This window comes from Leopardus geoffroyi, chromosome B2 (assembly GCF_018350155.1).
Source record: "Leopardus geoffroyi isolate Oge1 chromosome B2, O.geoffroyi_Oge1_pat1.0, whole genome shotgun sequence".
Taxonomy (NCBI): domain Eukaryota; kingdom Metazoa; phylum Chordata; class Mammalia; order Carnivora; family Felidae; genus Leopardus; species Leopardus geoffroyi.
Genome location: NC_059332.1, coordinates 37,421,865 through 37,434,646, shown reverse-complemented (window position 1 = coordinate 37,434,646; position 12,782 = coordinate 37,421,865). Strand labels below are relative to the sequence as shown.

The 12,782-nt window shown below is 37.0% G+C and overlaps 1 protein-coding gene across 5 annotated transcripts in view; it reads right to left on the bottom strand.

The window, feature by feature from the left end:
- Positions 1 to 12,782, bottom strand: part of DNAH8 (dynein axonemal heavy chain 8) — a 334,161-nt gene that overhangs the window by 197,927 nt on the left and 123,452 nt on the right. For all 5 annotated transcript variants that reach the window (XM_045498070.1, XM_045498067.1, XM_045498069.1 and 2 more), the window contains exons 32-36: positions 12,430 to 12,543; positions 11,038 to 11,100; positions 6,685 to 6,785; positions 3,101 to 3,238; positions 2,632 to 2,872 (exon numbers count right to left, since the gene is read on the bottom strand). In XM_045498070.1, coding sequence (XP_045354026.1) covers positions 2,632 to 2,872; positions 3,101 to 3,238; positions 6,685 to 6,785; positions 11,038 to 11,100; positions 12,430 to 12,543 — 657 coding nt within the window. The remainder of the gene's footprint in view (positions 1 to 2,631; positions 2,873 to 3,100; positions 3,239 to 6,684; positions 6,786 to 11,037; positions 11,101 to 12,429; positions 12,544 to 12,782) is intronic.

Below are 12,782 nucleotides of genomic sequence, written 5' to 3'. Positions count from 1 at the left end.
AGCTAAGGTGGGCTTGAATGATAAGGCTCATTTCCTACATGAGGCTTCTCCTTCCAGACTGAGAGAGGTGGCTGTTTTATATAATGCATAAAAACCAACACAGAGAGGAAAATAAAATAAACAGAGGAATATGGTCCAAATGAAACAAGATAAAACCTCAGAAAAGACTTCAATGAGACAGATGGGTGATTTACCAAATAGCTCAAAATAATGGTCATAATAATACTTAACAAGTTCAGGAGAAACATGCATGAACAAAGTGAGAATTTCAACAAAGAGAAAGAAAATATTTTAAAAGTACCAAACAGAAGTCATGGAGCTGAAGAATACAATCACAGAACAGAAAAATACAATAAAGGAATTCAATAGCAAACTAGATGAAGCACAAGAAAGGATCATGAACTCAAACACAGGGCAGTAGAACTTACCCAACTAGAGCAAAAAGAACAAAGAATGAAAAATAGTGAAGATAATTTAAGGGACTTAAATTTGAGATAGATCACATGGGCCAACATTCATGTTATACAAGTCCCAGAAGGAAAAGAAGGCAGAAAATTTATTTGAGGAAATAATGGCTGAAAACTCCCCTAAGATGGGGAAGGAAACGGACATCCACATCTAGGAAGTCCAGGGAGTTTCAAAACAGATGAACCAAGAGATCCACACCAAGACACATTAAAATTGAAGTGTCAAAAGTTGAAAACAAAGAGAACATCTTACAAGTAGCAAGAGAAAAACTTGTTACATACAAGGGAACTCTCACAAGACTAATAGCAGATTTTTCAGCAGAAATTGTGCAGACCAGAAGGGAAGAACACAATATATTCAAAGTGCTGAAAGAAAAAAAAAGACAGAAACAACAACAAAAAACCCTCTATCAAGAATACCCTACCTGGCAAATTTGTCCTTCAGAATCAAAGGAAAGATAAAGTTTTCCAGACAGGTCAAAGATAAAGAAGTGCATCACCACTAGACAAATCTTACAAGAAATGTTGACAACAAAGCCAAGGAAACACAGGGAAAAATACACAAACGGGACAACATCAAACTGAAACGTTTCTGCATGGCAAAGAAAACCATCAACAAAATGAAAAGGGAAACTACAAATGAAATAAAATATTTGCAAATCATAAACCTGATAAGGAGTTAATATCTAAAATATACAAAGAACTCACATGACTCAATAGGAAAAAACCCCAACCAACCCAATTCATAAATGGGAGAGGATCAGAATAGACATTTTTCCACAGAAGACATGCAAATGGCTAACAGGTACAGGAAAATGTGCTCAACATCACTAATCCTCAGGGATTAGCAAATCAAAACCACAGTGAGATACCACCTCATACCTGTCAGAGTGGCTATCTTGACAAAGACAAGAAATAACAAGTATCAGTGAGGATGAGAAGAAAAAAGAAACCTGCACACTACACTGTTGGTGGGAATGTAAATTGGTGCAGCCGCTATAGAAAACAGTATGGAGGTTCTGAAAAAAAAAAAAAATTAAAAATAGAGCTACATATGATCCAGCAATACTACTTCTGGGTATTTATTCAAAGAAAATGAAAACACTAATTCAAAAAGAAAGAAACCAGAACATAGATACTGAGAACAGACTAGTGTTGCCAGCCGGGTGTGTGTGTTGGGGCAGGGTGGGGGGTTAGGGGGGTGGCGGTGCAAATGAAATGGGTGAGGGTGGTTAAAGGTACAAACTTCTAGTTATAACACAAATAAGTCCTGGGGATCTAATGTACAGCATGATGACTATAGTTCACAATATTGTATTGTGTATTTGGGAGTTGTTAAGAGAAAAGTTCTCAACACAAGAAAAAAATCTTAACTATGTGTGGTGATGGATGTTAACTACATATATTGCAGTGATCACGTTGTGATATACACATGTATAGAGTCATTATGTTACAAACATAAACTAATACGTTTATATCTCAGCAATAAAAATCATATAATTATAGAAATTATATCTCAATAATAAAAAAGAAATACTATACAAGCACTAAGCACACACAAAAGAACCAATTTAAAATCTTGGAAAGGAAAAATAATATGTAGTAGATTAATAAGGAAAAGTATAGAATTAGAAATCTGGAAAATGTTCTAAGGAATTCACCAGGAATGTAATACAGAAATAAACAGACTTTTTGCTTTTAAATGAGAGTGTAGTTAAGGGACAAGGAGGATAGATTTAGGACCTCCCAAATGAACATATTTCAAATAATCATCTTATCTCCTTGAGTTACTGTATTATTTTGCAAAATCAAAGGATGTTCAGGGTCATTCCAAATTTTGAGGGTACGTTATATAAGGCAATTGTACACTCTTACATAAAATGTCTGTACAATTTTCAGAAAAGAAAAAGATTTTTTTTAATTTTTTTCTAATGTTTATTTCTGAGAGAGAGAGAGAGAGCACAAGTGGGGTGGGGCAGAGAGAGGGAGACACAGAATCCGAAGCAGCTGTCAGCACAGAGCCCAACATGGGGTTTGAACTCGTGAACTGCAAAATCATGACCTGAGCCAAAGCTGGATGCCCAACCGACTGAGACACCCAGGTGCCCCAGAAAAGAAAAAGATGTTCTTTAATGAACCAGTGATAAGATATAAGCTTTTGTACCTCAATGTCATCCTTATTTTTAAGTAGTGGTGCTTCCATAATATTTCTAAGACAAAACGAATCAGATTCCACATCAAACGGGGTTCCAGTTAACTCAGAGATTCGATCCCAGTGTCTCTGTTTCATTGCCTTATTGGTCATCATTTCCAGTAGAGGACATGACTCACTGAAATCATCAATTCTTTTTTTCAGATCCAAAAAAGCTTGCCAATCTTTAAGCCCTTTTGGGAGTTTACGACACCTTTCAGGGAAAAAAACTGTATCACTACACATTTCTTTGTGTACACACACACACACACACACACACACACACACACACATATAACAACTTTGCCATATATATATATATATATATATATATATATATATATGGCAATATATCAGAGGATAGATTCATTTGTTAAATACCTACAAGATCCTATGAAGATAGCCACTAGAAAAAGGTAAGTTTAAATCAATTAAAACTCACCTGTTTTGAAATTCCTGCAGTTCTGCATTAATTTTTTCAATGTCTACATCTCCCCAAAGTATTTCATAATAACCACTAATATTGCTCATTACGGTATCATAGAGTCCATACAGCTTCTGCAGCAAGTTGAGTTCCTTTCTGGGAAACCAAATATTTAAGTCATTGCATAATGTGTATTTTAAAAATAAATGTCATTGTTGGATAGACAGAATTCATCCAATCAAATATTTCATACATCACATGTGTACTTTATAGACACCAATATGCAAAAAACCCTGTTAGTTTCCAAACAAAGATTTTATTAAAGCTCCATCAATCGGGTCAAGTGTACAGCTCTCAAATATTCCAAGTCATACTATGACTTGACACTAACAAATAGCTTGATTATTATTACCATTCCAGTCAGTGCAAACAGTGTGACCAGAACTTGGTAAGATCAAAGCTAAGGCTAAGATTTTAATTTTTTTTCTTTCAAATGCAAGTTGTTTTTTTTATGAGAACATCTATCTTTAGGAAGTGACTTAAACATCACTTTCCTACCAAAAGCTTTCCCTCATGTACCCAAATGGAGTTATATACATAGCAAGAATAATAGGAGGGATTATAGATTCCTAGAAAAAGTCCTTTTATCGTGTAATACACCAAAAATTGAGTTTGTTGATGCTCCCAAGAATTCCTCAACGCTTAGTGGACCATGAGGGTCCCCTAGACCCAATTTCAGTTTTTGAGTTTATTTCTTGAGCAGTTCTAACTATTTGTAAGGATTGATGTTCACAACTTTTATTATTTATTATAAATAATGCAAAGGCCAAAGTTAAAATTTGCTTATGTTTTTAATAAAGTAAAACTCATTCTATCTTGCAATTATCAAATGGGCACACTGGGCCCTTTAAAAAACACTCTGTTTTTCCAATTCTTGCTTCATTTTGCTGATTCTTAGGAATGATCCCATTGTTAATCATGGAGTATTTCCAACTATGCTAAAAATGACTAAAATAATACAAAAAGAACAACAAGATCTCCAATAAAAAAGGGACAATTTTTCTTCAGGTTTCTTACTGTGTTGCCCAAAGCATTGCATCATCTTTTAAGAAAGTATCAAGAGGAGGGCACCTGTTGGGATGAGCACTGGGTGTTGTATGGAAACCAATTTGACAATAAATTTCATATTAAAAATAAATAAATAAATAAAAGTAAAATGATCATTGTATTGAAAAAAAAAAAAAGAAAGAAAGTATCAAGAAAGAACTCTGGAGAGACACCATTTTTGTTTTGTTTTTGTTGTTGTTGTTTAGCTCTCACTTAATACAGTTAAGGAATTGTTCATTTTTTATGTAAAACAGCAAAGAGAAGAAAACTGACAAAAGAGTGTGTTTCCCAAGTATTGAACAGGAAAGAGACACAGGGCAACACACTAGACTCTAACTGTGATAGTCCAACTGGCTATGTAAGTGAGATCTCAGACTGTGGGTCTTTAGATGATAATTACCTGGATGAATTTTACCCAAATCAGTAATTTATGAGTGGACAATATGTTTATGTAGAGGCAAGGGCTTCATCCTGCAAATTTTTACAAGAACCTAAACCATCCCATTTCGTGAAAAGGATATATGACTGTTCTTCCATTATCTGTGATGTCTGTGTAACTTTTATTTGGGACATCCCCTAAGTAGACAGATGCTGAAGGCAGATGTGTACTCAAAGACAGATGATGCAGAAATGAAAAAGTTCATGGACTTGATCCTTCAAATGTGAAAGTAAAGATTTTTTGTATTCATAATGCAAGAAAGATGGTGATCCTCTCTTCAACAAAATTATGGGTGTTTGAGTTTTCAACAGTTCTGGGGTTTAGCAATGCAAGTCCAAGAAAAGTCAGAAGTAATAGTAAGTTAGAAGCTGTTGGAGATGGATTTGAAATCAGTGCCTACAGAATGGGTATGGTCCAGGTTTGTGCATGACAGCTGATGAGAAGTTGGTGGTGTCACCAGCAAGAATCCAAGAACTGACCTTTACTGTCCCACTGCTTGTACTCACTAATCTTTGCCTTAAATTTTTCCTTAAGCTTTTCTTTCTGTCTTACCTCTTAACTTAGGCAAAGGAAACCCAAAACCACTACTCAGGTGGTATCCACTGCCCTCACAAGACCTCCCACTCGCCCAGATCCTTGGAGCTAAACTCATATGGACCATGGAGTGACCTCTGGAATGACTTACAATCACCTTCACCACAGTATAATACTAAAATCTCCACTGATGGAGAAGCACATGCTTCATTTACATAACATACAATGTGTGTATTGGCATGTTTCCTTAAGGCACATGCGCAATCTCATGCCTGCCTTTACAAACAATGACAGAGCTTTCCTATTGATATATTCATTCTAACCCTAAATAAAAGGAACCCATTCACCCTCTCTTAGGGAATCATGGCTTTGGAAGCTATTCCCCATGATCTCTTTATTTGCTGCAAATAAAGTTTTCTTTGTGTGACAACTCAAACTTGTGCCGTTTCTGACTCACCAAGGAGCAAACTCACATTGGTTCTGTTACAGTTGGATTCCAAAGTCAGTTTCCACTTTGTGTAAATATCTTCAAACCAGGGTATTATGGAGTAAAAGTTTGGGTTTTCACTGCTTAAATTCTCACTAAATTTTCTAATAAAAGTGCTTTTCACCATTACCTTATTTGTACTTTTGCAAATTATTCATAAATCACTTAAATATAAAAAAATAAATAGTAAATGAGGATGGTTATTTTTCCTGGAATACTGAGGGCTAAAAGAAAACACTGAATCTCACACTGAGCATGCAAAGAATTAACTAGAGAATTTATGAAAATGCAGGACCCAATCCCTGAGATTCTGATTTAGTAAGTCAGGGCAAAGAACAGACATCTGCAATTCTAACACAACTGGTCATCCAGCTAAGCTTGGTGAATGACTGCTTGGAAAAAAAATACAAGCCATCTACCCTAAGGTAGTTGGAAGCATTAATTTATGGTCAGAAAATTTCTTATCTATTTTGCAAAGACATGTTAGAACTTTGATGAAATCAACATAAAGTTCTTTACTGAAACCATGATCCTAATAAGCTAAAGCCACTGTTCTAATTTTGAGTTTGAGGAAAGTTACACAAAATTCCATTAAGATATACTTGCTTAATTCCTAGATCTACTTACTATTTAAAATCAGTTAAGCTCCTTGGCCTTCAATCCTGATGAATTCTATGTTTACTCAAAAGCGAAGAGCACTTAGCATAAATGCAGTAAGAAGGGTTGGAAAGCCAAGGATGGCTATTCTTCTAAATTAAAAAAAAAAAAAATCCAAAATTGCAGTGCTTCTATAGGCTAAATATAGACCACAAATACCACAACTTTGGCAACCTATTTTCAACTCCTCAAGGACATTTCTGTTGTATATGGTGACCATGTATCCAGTGGGTCAGGAATAGCCAGGAATAAGGGGGATATTTAGGAGTGTTCTAGGGGAGGCTGTCTGCATGATAAAGGATTTAATGATGGCATGATTCTTCTAATGGACAGAATTTAATTATTTGCATGTAACACTTGTACAGTTTCTAAACCTACCTAGTTTTGTGTAAAACCTCATAATCAGTCACAGGCAATCCAAAAAGTTGTTCACCAGATGAATATGTAACAAACTTCCTCCACAGATCATCAAAATTGGCCTATAAGAAGATTTTTAAGTTGTAGTAAAATATAATTAATTCAGGCCCCATTAAGGTAGAATTTATTATACCTGGAATAAAAGCTAGATTGAGGTTTGTTTAATAATATCTATGAAACAAGGATCTGTGAAGAAATTTATACTTCTGATACCAAGCTATCAGAAGAAAAGTTGACTACTTAATAAAATTAACTTTTAAGCATTTTAAAAGTATCCATTTTACATGAATTTTTTTTTCTTTAATAAATTAAGTGGTCCCTAGAAGACCTGGTTCTCAAGTTCTCATAAATATGTCTGAAAGTAATAAAACAGTATTTTAAATAACCTATAATTCAGGCTTTTTCACTAATTTAGACTTGTCATCTCTTCTACATGGTCCAAATGAGTGAGTATAATCCTTTCAACCCTGTTTTCTCTCCAAGCAATCGTGTATAAAATGAAGGATTCCATTTTAATACCATTTGAAAGAATTCCAGCAATCTGAATCAACGAAGTTAATGCACATGCCCTTTGAACCAAAAGTGGAATCTCCTATACTTACAATGCTAAGTATTAATAGTGTTTAAAGCACCAAACCAAATAGAAATAACCCACCTGTGATGACATATATGTGCTCCACATAAAGGGTGTAACGTATCAATAGGGATCCCAAATTTCCAGCCCTGGGGAATGTCTGGCATCAGACCTCACAATACCCAGAGACTGAATCAGATCTGACAGCTATGTTAGCTTCTTTTATTTCTTTTTTTTTCCTTCAATTTTTTATTTAAATTCTAGTTAGTTAACATATAGTGTAGTATTGGTTTCAGGAGTAGAATTTAGTGATTCATCACTCACATATAACAGTGCTCATCACAAGTGCCTTCCTTAATACCCATCACCCATTTAGCCCATCCCCCACGCACCTCCTTCCATCAATCCTCAGTTTGTTGTAAAGAATCTCTTATGGTTTGCTTCCCTTTCTCTCTGTCTCTCTGTCTCTCTCTCTTTCCCTTCCCATATGTTCATTTGTTTTATTTCTTAAATTCCACAACATACTTTAAAGGAGCCAAATCAGGAAGGGGTGAAGACCTTGAAGGAACTCCAGTGAACTCTTAGTTCCTAGAAAGGGCCATATTTTGCACTTTTTACATTTCTTGGTGGTTAGTACAGTGGTTACTCAACAAATGTACTGACTAAAGTGTCCATGGGACAAGGTGAACCCAGAAAAGGAGAAACAAAAACTTTAAAGTTAGCATACTTTAAAATAATGACATTTAAAATCTTGTCTATGAGGTAAAGACTATTGATGGATGCCAGTCACTCACCCCTTTTCCACTCAGCTCCCAAATAATATAAAAAGACCCATAGCACCAGCCAAATGGGGAGCAAAATAATCAGCTTTGTCAGCAGACCAATGGAGTGCCCAGTAACTCCAGAAATCAGAGTAAAATTGCATCAGAGAACACCACTGCACCCTGAGGCCCCACATGAGGCTCCTGCTTCTTTCCACAATCCAGATCTTGGCACCTGCTTCTCTCGGGGGTTGGGGGATGAAAGGGCACCTGCTTTTGAGGAGAGTTGGGTCACGTGTTCAGCCAGATGCATGGTGAACAGCCTGCTTACCTCACACCCTCAAACACATGCAGAATAGAAGGAGCAAGATGGCAAGAGATGGGCCTTCATTGTCTTTTCAATGAAGTGGCCACACCTCTGGTAAAAGGGTGACCCATTAAAGTCCCAGTTGCTAACCAATAAATTGGTAACTCCTGACGGAAAGACAAGGAGGTGGGTCTACCTTCAAAATACACCAAGCCTCCAACCACTTCTCATCAACTCCAATGCCACCAGGCTGGTCCAAGTTACTGTCATCCTGTCCTGGACTATTTCAATAGCCTCCTAATTACTCTCCCTGCTTCTACCCTTGACTGTCAATAATCTACTCTCAACACTGGTAGCTAGAGCGAGTCACTGAAAATATAAGTAAGTTGATGTCATATTTGCTTATACTCAGGACCTTTGCACCTGCTCATCCTTCTGCCTGGAAAGCTGCTCTTCCAGATACCTGCTGGGTCTGTTCCCTCATTTCTCTAGGTCTCCACTCAAATGTCACCTTTTCAAGGATGGTTTCTCTGGAGACCTTCCACTTAATGCGCACACAGCCCAGCATGTTATTCCCCTTCCCTGCTTTAATTTTTTCCCTTGGCACTTATCACCATCCAACATTACTATCTATTTTCATCCTCCCTCTTGCTTTTATTGCTGAGGGGTTCTGCTTGGCTCAGCTGGCAGCCCCCAGGTAAGCAGATCAATCTTGGTCCTGGCTCCTCCAGAGAGGCAGGCCTTTCCCCCAGGGCCCTGGGGACTTCAGGTAGCAAAGGATCAGAGCCTCCTCCGGTGTCCAGCATAAAGTGCTGGCAAGGGTGATAGATAGGGGGATCTGGTTTTAGTCCAAGAGTGACCATTATTGTCCTAAGGACAAAAGAACCCAAACAATATCAAGGGACTATGACTTTTTGTCTGAGGACATCATATTCAATGAAAGGCTGCATTCCATGAAAACCCTGGCCAGCACAGACAGCCTACCTTATAGAAAACCACCAGAGTTACTGGGCTGGACCTACCCCTCTGGTGCCAGGCAGCACACACAGTGGGTTCTGTGACAGCTGATTTCATCTACTTTGCACAAGTTTATTCCTCTAGGGTCAGCTGCAATTCCCGGTTGCTTGAAGGATCCTGGAGAAACACTTTTCTTATCTGGGTCTGGATTTTCCATTTAAACCACTCAAATCAAGGGAGATACTTGAAAATTCGATACCACATGAGAAATTCTACTTGGTTCTGATGGAAAAAGCCTGAAGTGCCCCTCTCATGAGAACCTGCAACTGGAGAGATCCCATTCAACTTGACTGAACCTTTTTTACTGCAAGTGCATCTGGTTGGTCTCAATCTTTACTATTTCTTGCTTGTATTACTGAAACGGCCATCGCTGACCACCCCCCCTCCAAAACATTCTCCACACTAATGCCAGAGAAGTCTTTTAAACACACAACTGTTCTAAAAATTCAAATCTGAACAGATCATTCCCTGTTTAGAGCCCTCCAGCCCCTAGGATAGGCTACAAGCTCCTTATCATAGCCTCCAAGGCTCTCTAGGGATTTCTGCCCACTGTGCTGCCTATCCCTCATCCCTATGCTCTCTGCCCAATGCACCCCACACTTCACTCTCTCATCTCCCCTAGATCTCCCTGCTTATGTCTTCATTTCTGGGAGGTACAAATTCTGTCTAATTTGTTTTCCCTCCTCTTTCCCCTGGCTAATTCTCATTAGTCCTTCAAGATGCAGCTTAGATGGCTCCTCTTCCAGGAAGCCTTTTCTGGCTGCCCCATCAGCTCCCATTGGTCTGTTTCCATTAACACTGGTTCTCACACCTAGATCACAATGCTCACCACATGGTTTTGCAATTGCAATCTATCCAGCTGTCTGTCTCCCTACCAGATTTTAGCAGCTTAGAAGAAAGAACCATTTCTTAATCACCTTTCTATTGACCAAGACACACAGCAGGTATCTGATAAATATTTTTTCATGACTACAAGTGCAGGTGGGATAGGGAACATAAAGAGAACATATAGTATAGCCACTACAGAAAACAGGATGGAGATTAGAAACAAAGAGGAGAATTTCCAGATAATCCTAGGGGCTGGCTTACATAGGAATCCATGAATCCACAAAACATTAACCTAAATGGGTGTGTGGTTTTTCTCTAGATGTGCTCAGCACTCTGGGCATAGAAAAAGAGGGTAAATGGTTGGCCTGACCCAGTAAGCATTGTCCAAGGTAGGGCAAATGAAGTGGGAATTTTAAAGTCATGGATACAGAAGGAAGAAAAATAATGGATACAGAGAGAAGACAAGGAAACTTTTTGTCAATATTTTAAATTTGATATATTTTATTACTTTCATACATTTTATTATTCTATGAATTTTTACCATTAACACACAAACAAGATGTTTGGAACGAGAATAAGGTATAAGCTTAAGTTCAAAATCAAAATCTTATTCTCTAAAAATACAGAGAGAGATTCTGTGGAGAAGAGCATGAAGGGATATAAGAAAAGGAATCAATTACATTATTTAGCAGACTAGAATACAATTAAAATCTGTATGCACTTTAAACATTAACTTTTCCTCTGTAAGACAGAACACATACATTTTTCCCTAAAATTATTTTAAAGACTAACAACACATTTTCTATATGCAGAAAATGAAATTTTACCTGAAATATCTGTAGCCTGTTGCTAGCTTCTTGGGGTGGTATATTTGGAACCATGGGTCCTTCCTGTAATGAATAATATAATCTCCATTTAAATTCTTAATCACATGCATTTATCAATTTATTGAGTTTACCTATTATTTCCTTTTAAATCAATAAACATTATTTTTAATTGAAATGGTCAAATTTTGCCCCATAGATGAAGCTTTCATTTAGTTTTTGTAACAGCCTTACTGAGATATAATTCACATATCATACAATCTCTCACTGAAAACAGACAACTTGATGCCTTTTACTATATTCACAAAGTTGTATAACCATGACCATTGTCAATTTTAGAATATTCACATCACTCCAACTGCCATTCATTTCTAAAGGACCATGACATAGCTAACAAAAAATGTGACAAAATTGCACCCTGCATGAAGCTTGTACCACTAGAGCTCTGTCTCACTTCATTTATGATTGTAAACGATGATGCTGTGGTTACTCATTAGAATAACTGATCTAGAGTTCCGACAACAGCCTCCTTTCACCGATGGTTCAGCCCAATATGGAAACAGAGAAGCATGTAGGTGGAACACTTGGAAGAAGCCAAAGGCAGTCTCTGGTGGCCATCACCCAGAAAACAGTTGCAAAAAGGACCCCAGATGATCTATACAATCATGAATACTAAGGATATGCTAAATAATAGACTAGATTCCCAGTATAACAGAATACGAGGGCCATAAAATGTTAACAAATCCAACTAAAAGAGGCAAGTTCAGCACATGTAAAAAAAAAAAAAAAGAAGGCATTTATGATTATTATTAAGGGCTTAAAATTATCTTATGAATCCAGACCCACTGTGACCACTAAAAGAAAGTAGCACATGTTAGGGAATATATCCAACTTTTGAGTTTAACTTCAAAGAGGTGGATCGTTATTGGTCATGATACTAGGCTGAATAGTCTGTGGTACTGAGCAAGTGTGACATTGATTATTTATTTTCAATGACTCTGTTGGTTCTGTAGTAAAAAAAAAAAAAAAAAAAAAGATCAGTTGCATAACGCCCTGGTATTATGGTATTTATAGTCTCTTGCAACCTTCCAACAAAAGTATTCCATTTCCAACTATAAGCATTCTGGCCTGAGAAAGGACAAGAACAGACCCTTTGGTTCCTTCCACAATCTCAAAAGCTGTTGCTCCTTTTAACAGTTATATCTTCTTTCTTCCTCTATAAAACAAGCTTAAAGGACTAGCTATCTCCTGTTTTTCAGATAGCTGCAAATATGCAAGTACAGCCTCTTATATACAATGTGCAAATCACAGTGTATTTCTCAAGACTCATCACTGTCATCGCATATAACACTCCACAGAACATTTTAACCCACAGTATGCAAATACTTGGATTACCATCTCATACGCTTCTGCGAAGTTTATTACATCCTCACGAAAAACTTCCACGGCCTCAAGAAGATTACTTTTAAACTTTGGCTGCACTTGAACTAGTTCATCTTGCACAGAAACCTAGAATAAGAAAGAATACTCAACGTGAGATGTATTTAAATGAAAATGTATTTAAATGTATTTAAATGAAAGCCCTAATTCTATTCCAGCAAGTCTGTTATCCTGCAGATGCCCAGGGATGAACAAGGATGTCTCTGCAATGTTGTTTAAAAGACAAAAACAAAAACAAAAGAGAAATAAATAACCCAAATCCACCAACAGGTGACACAAATAATTCTAGTTCATGACCTAAGAGGCAA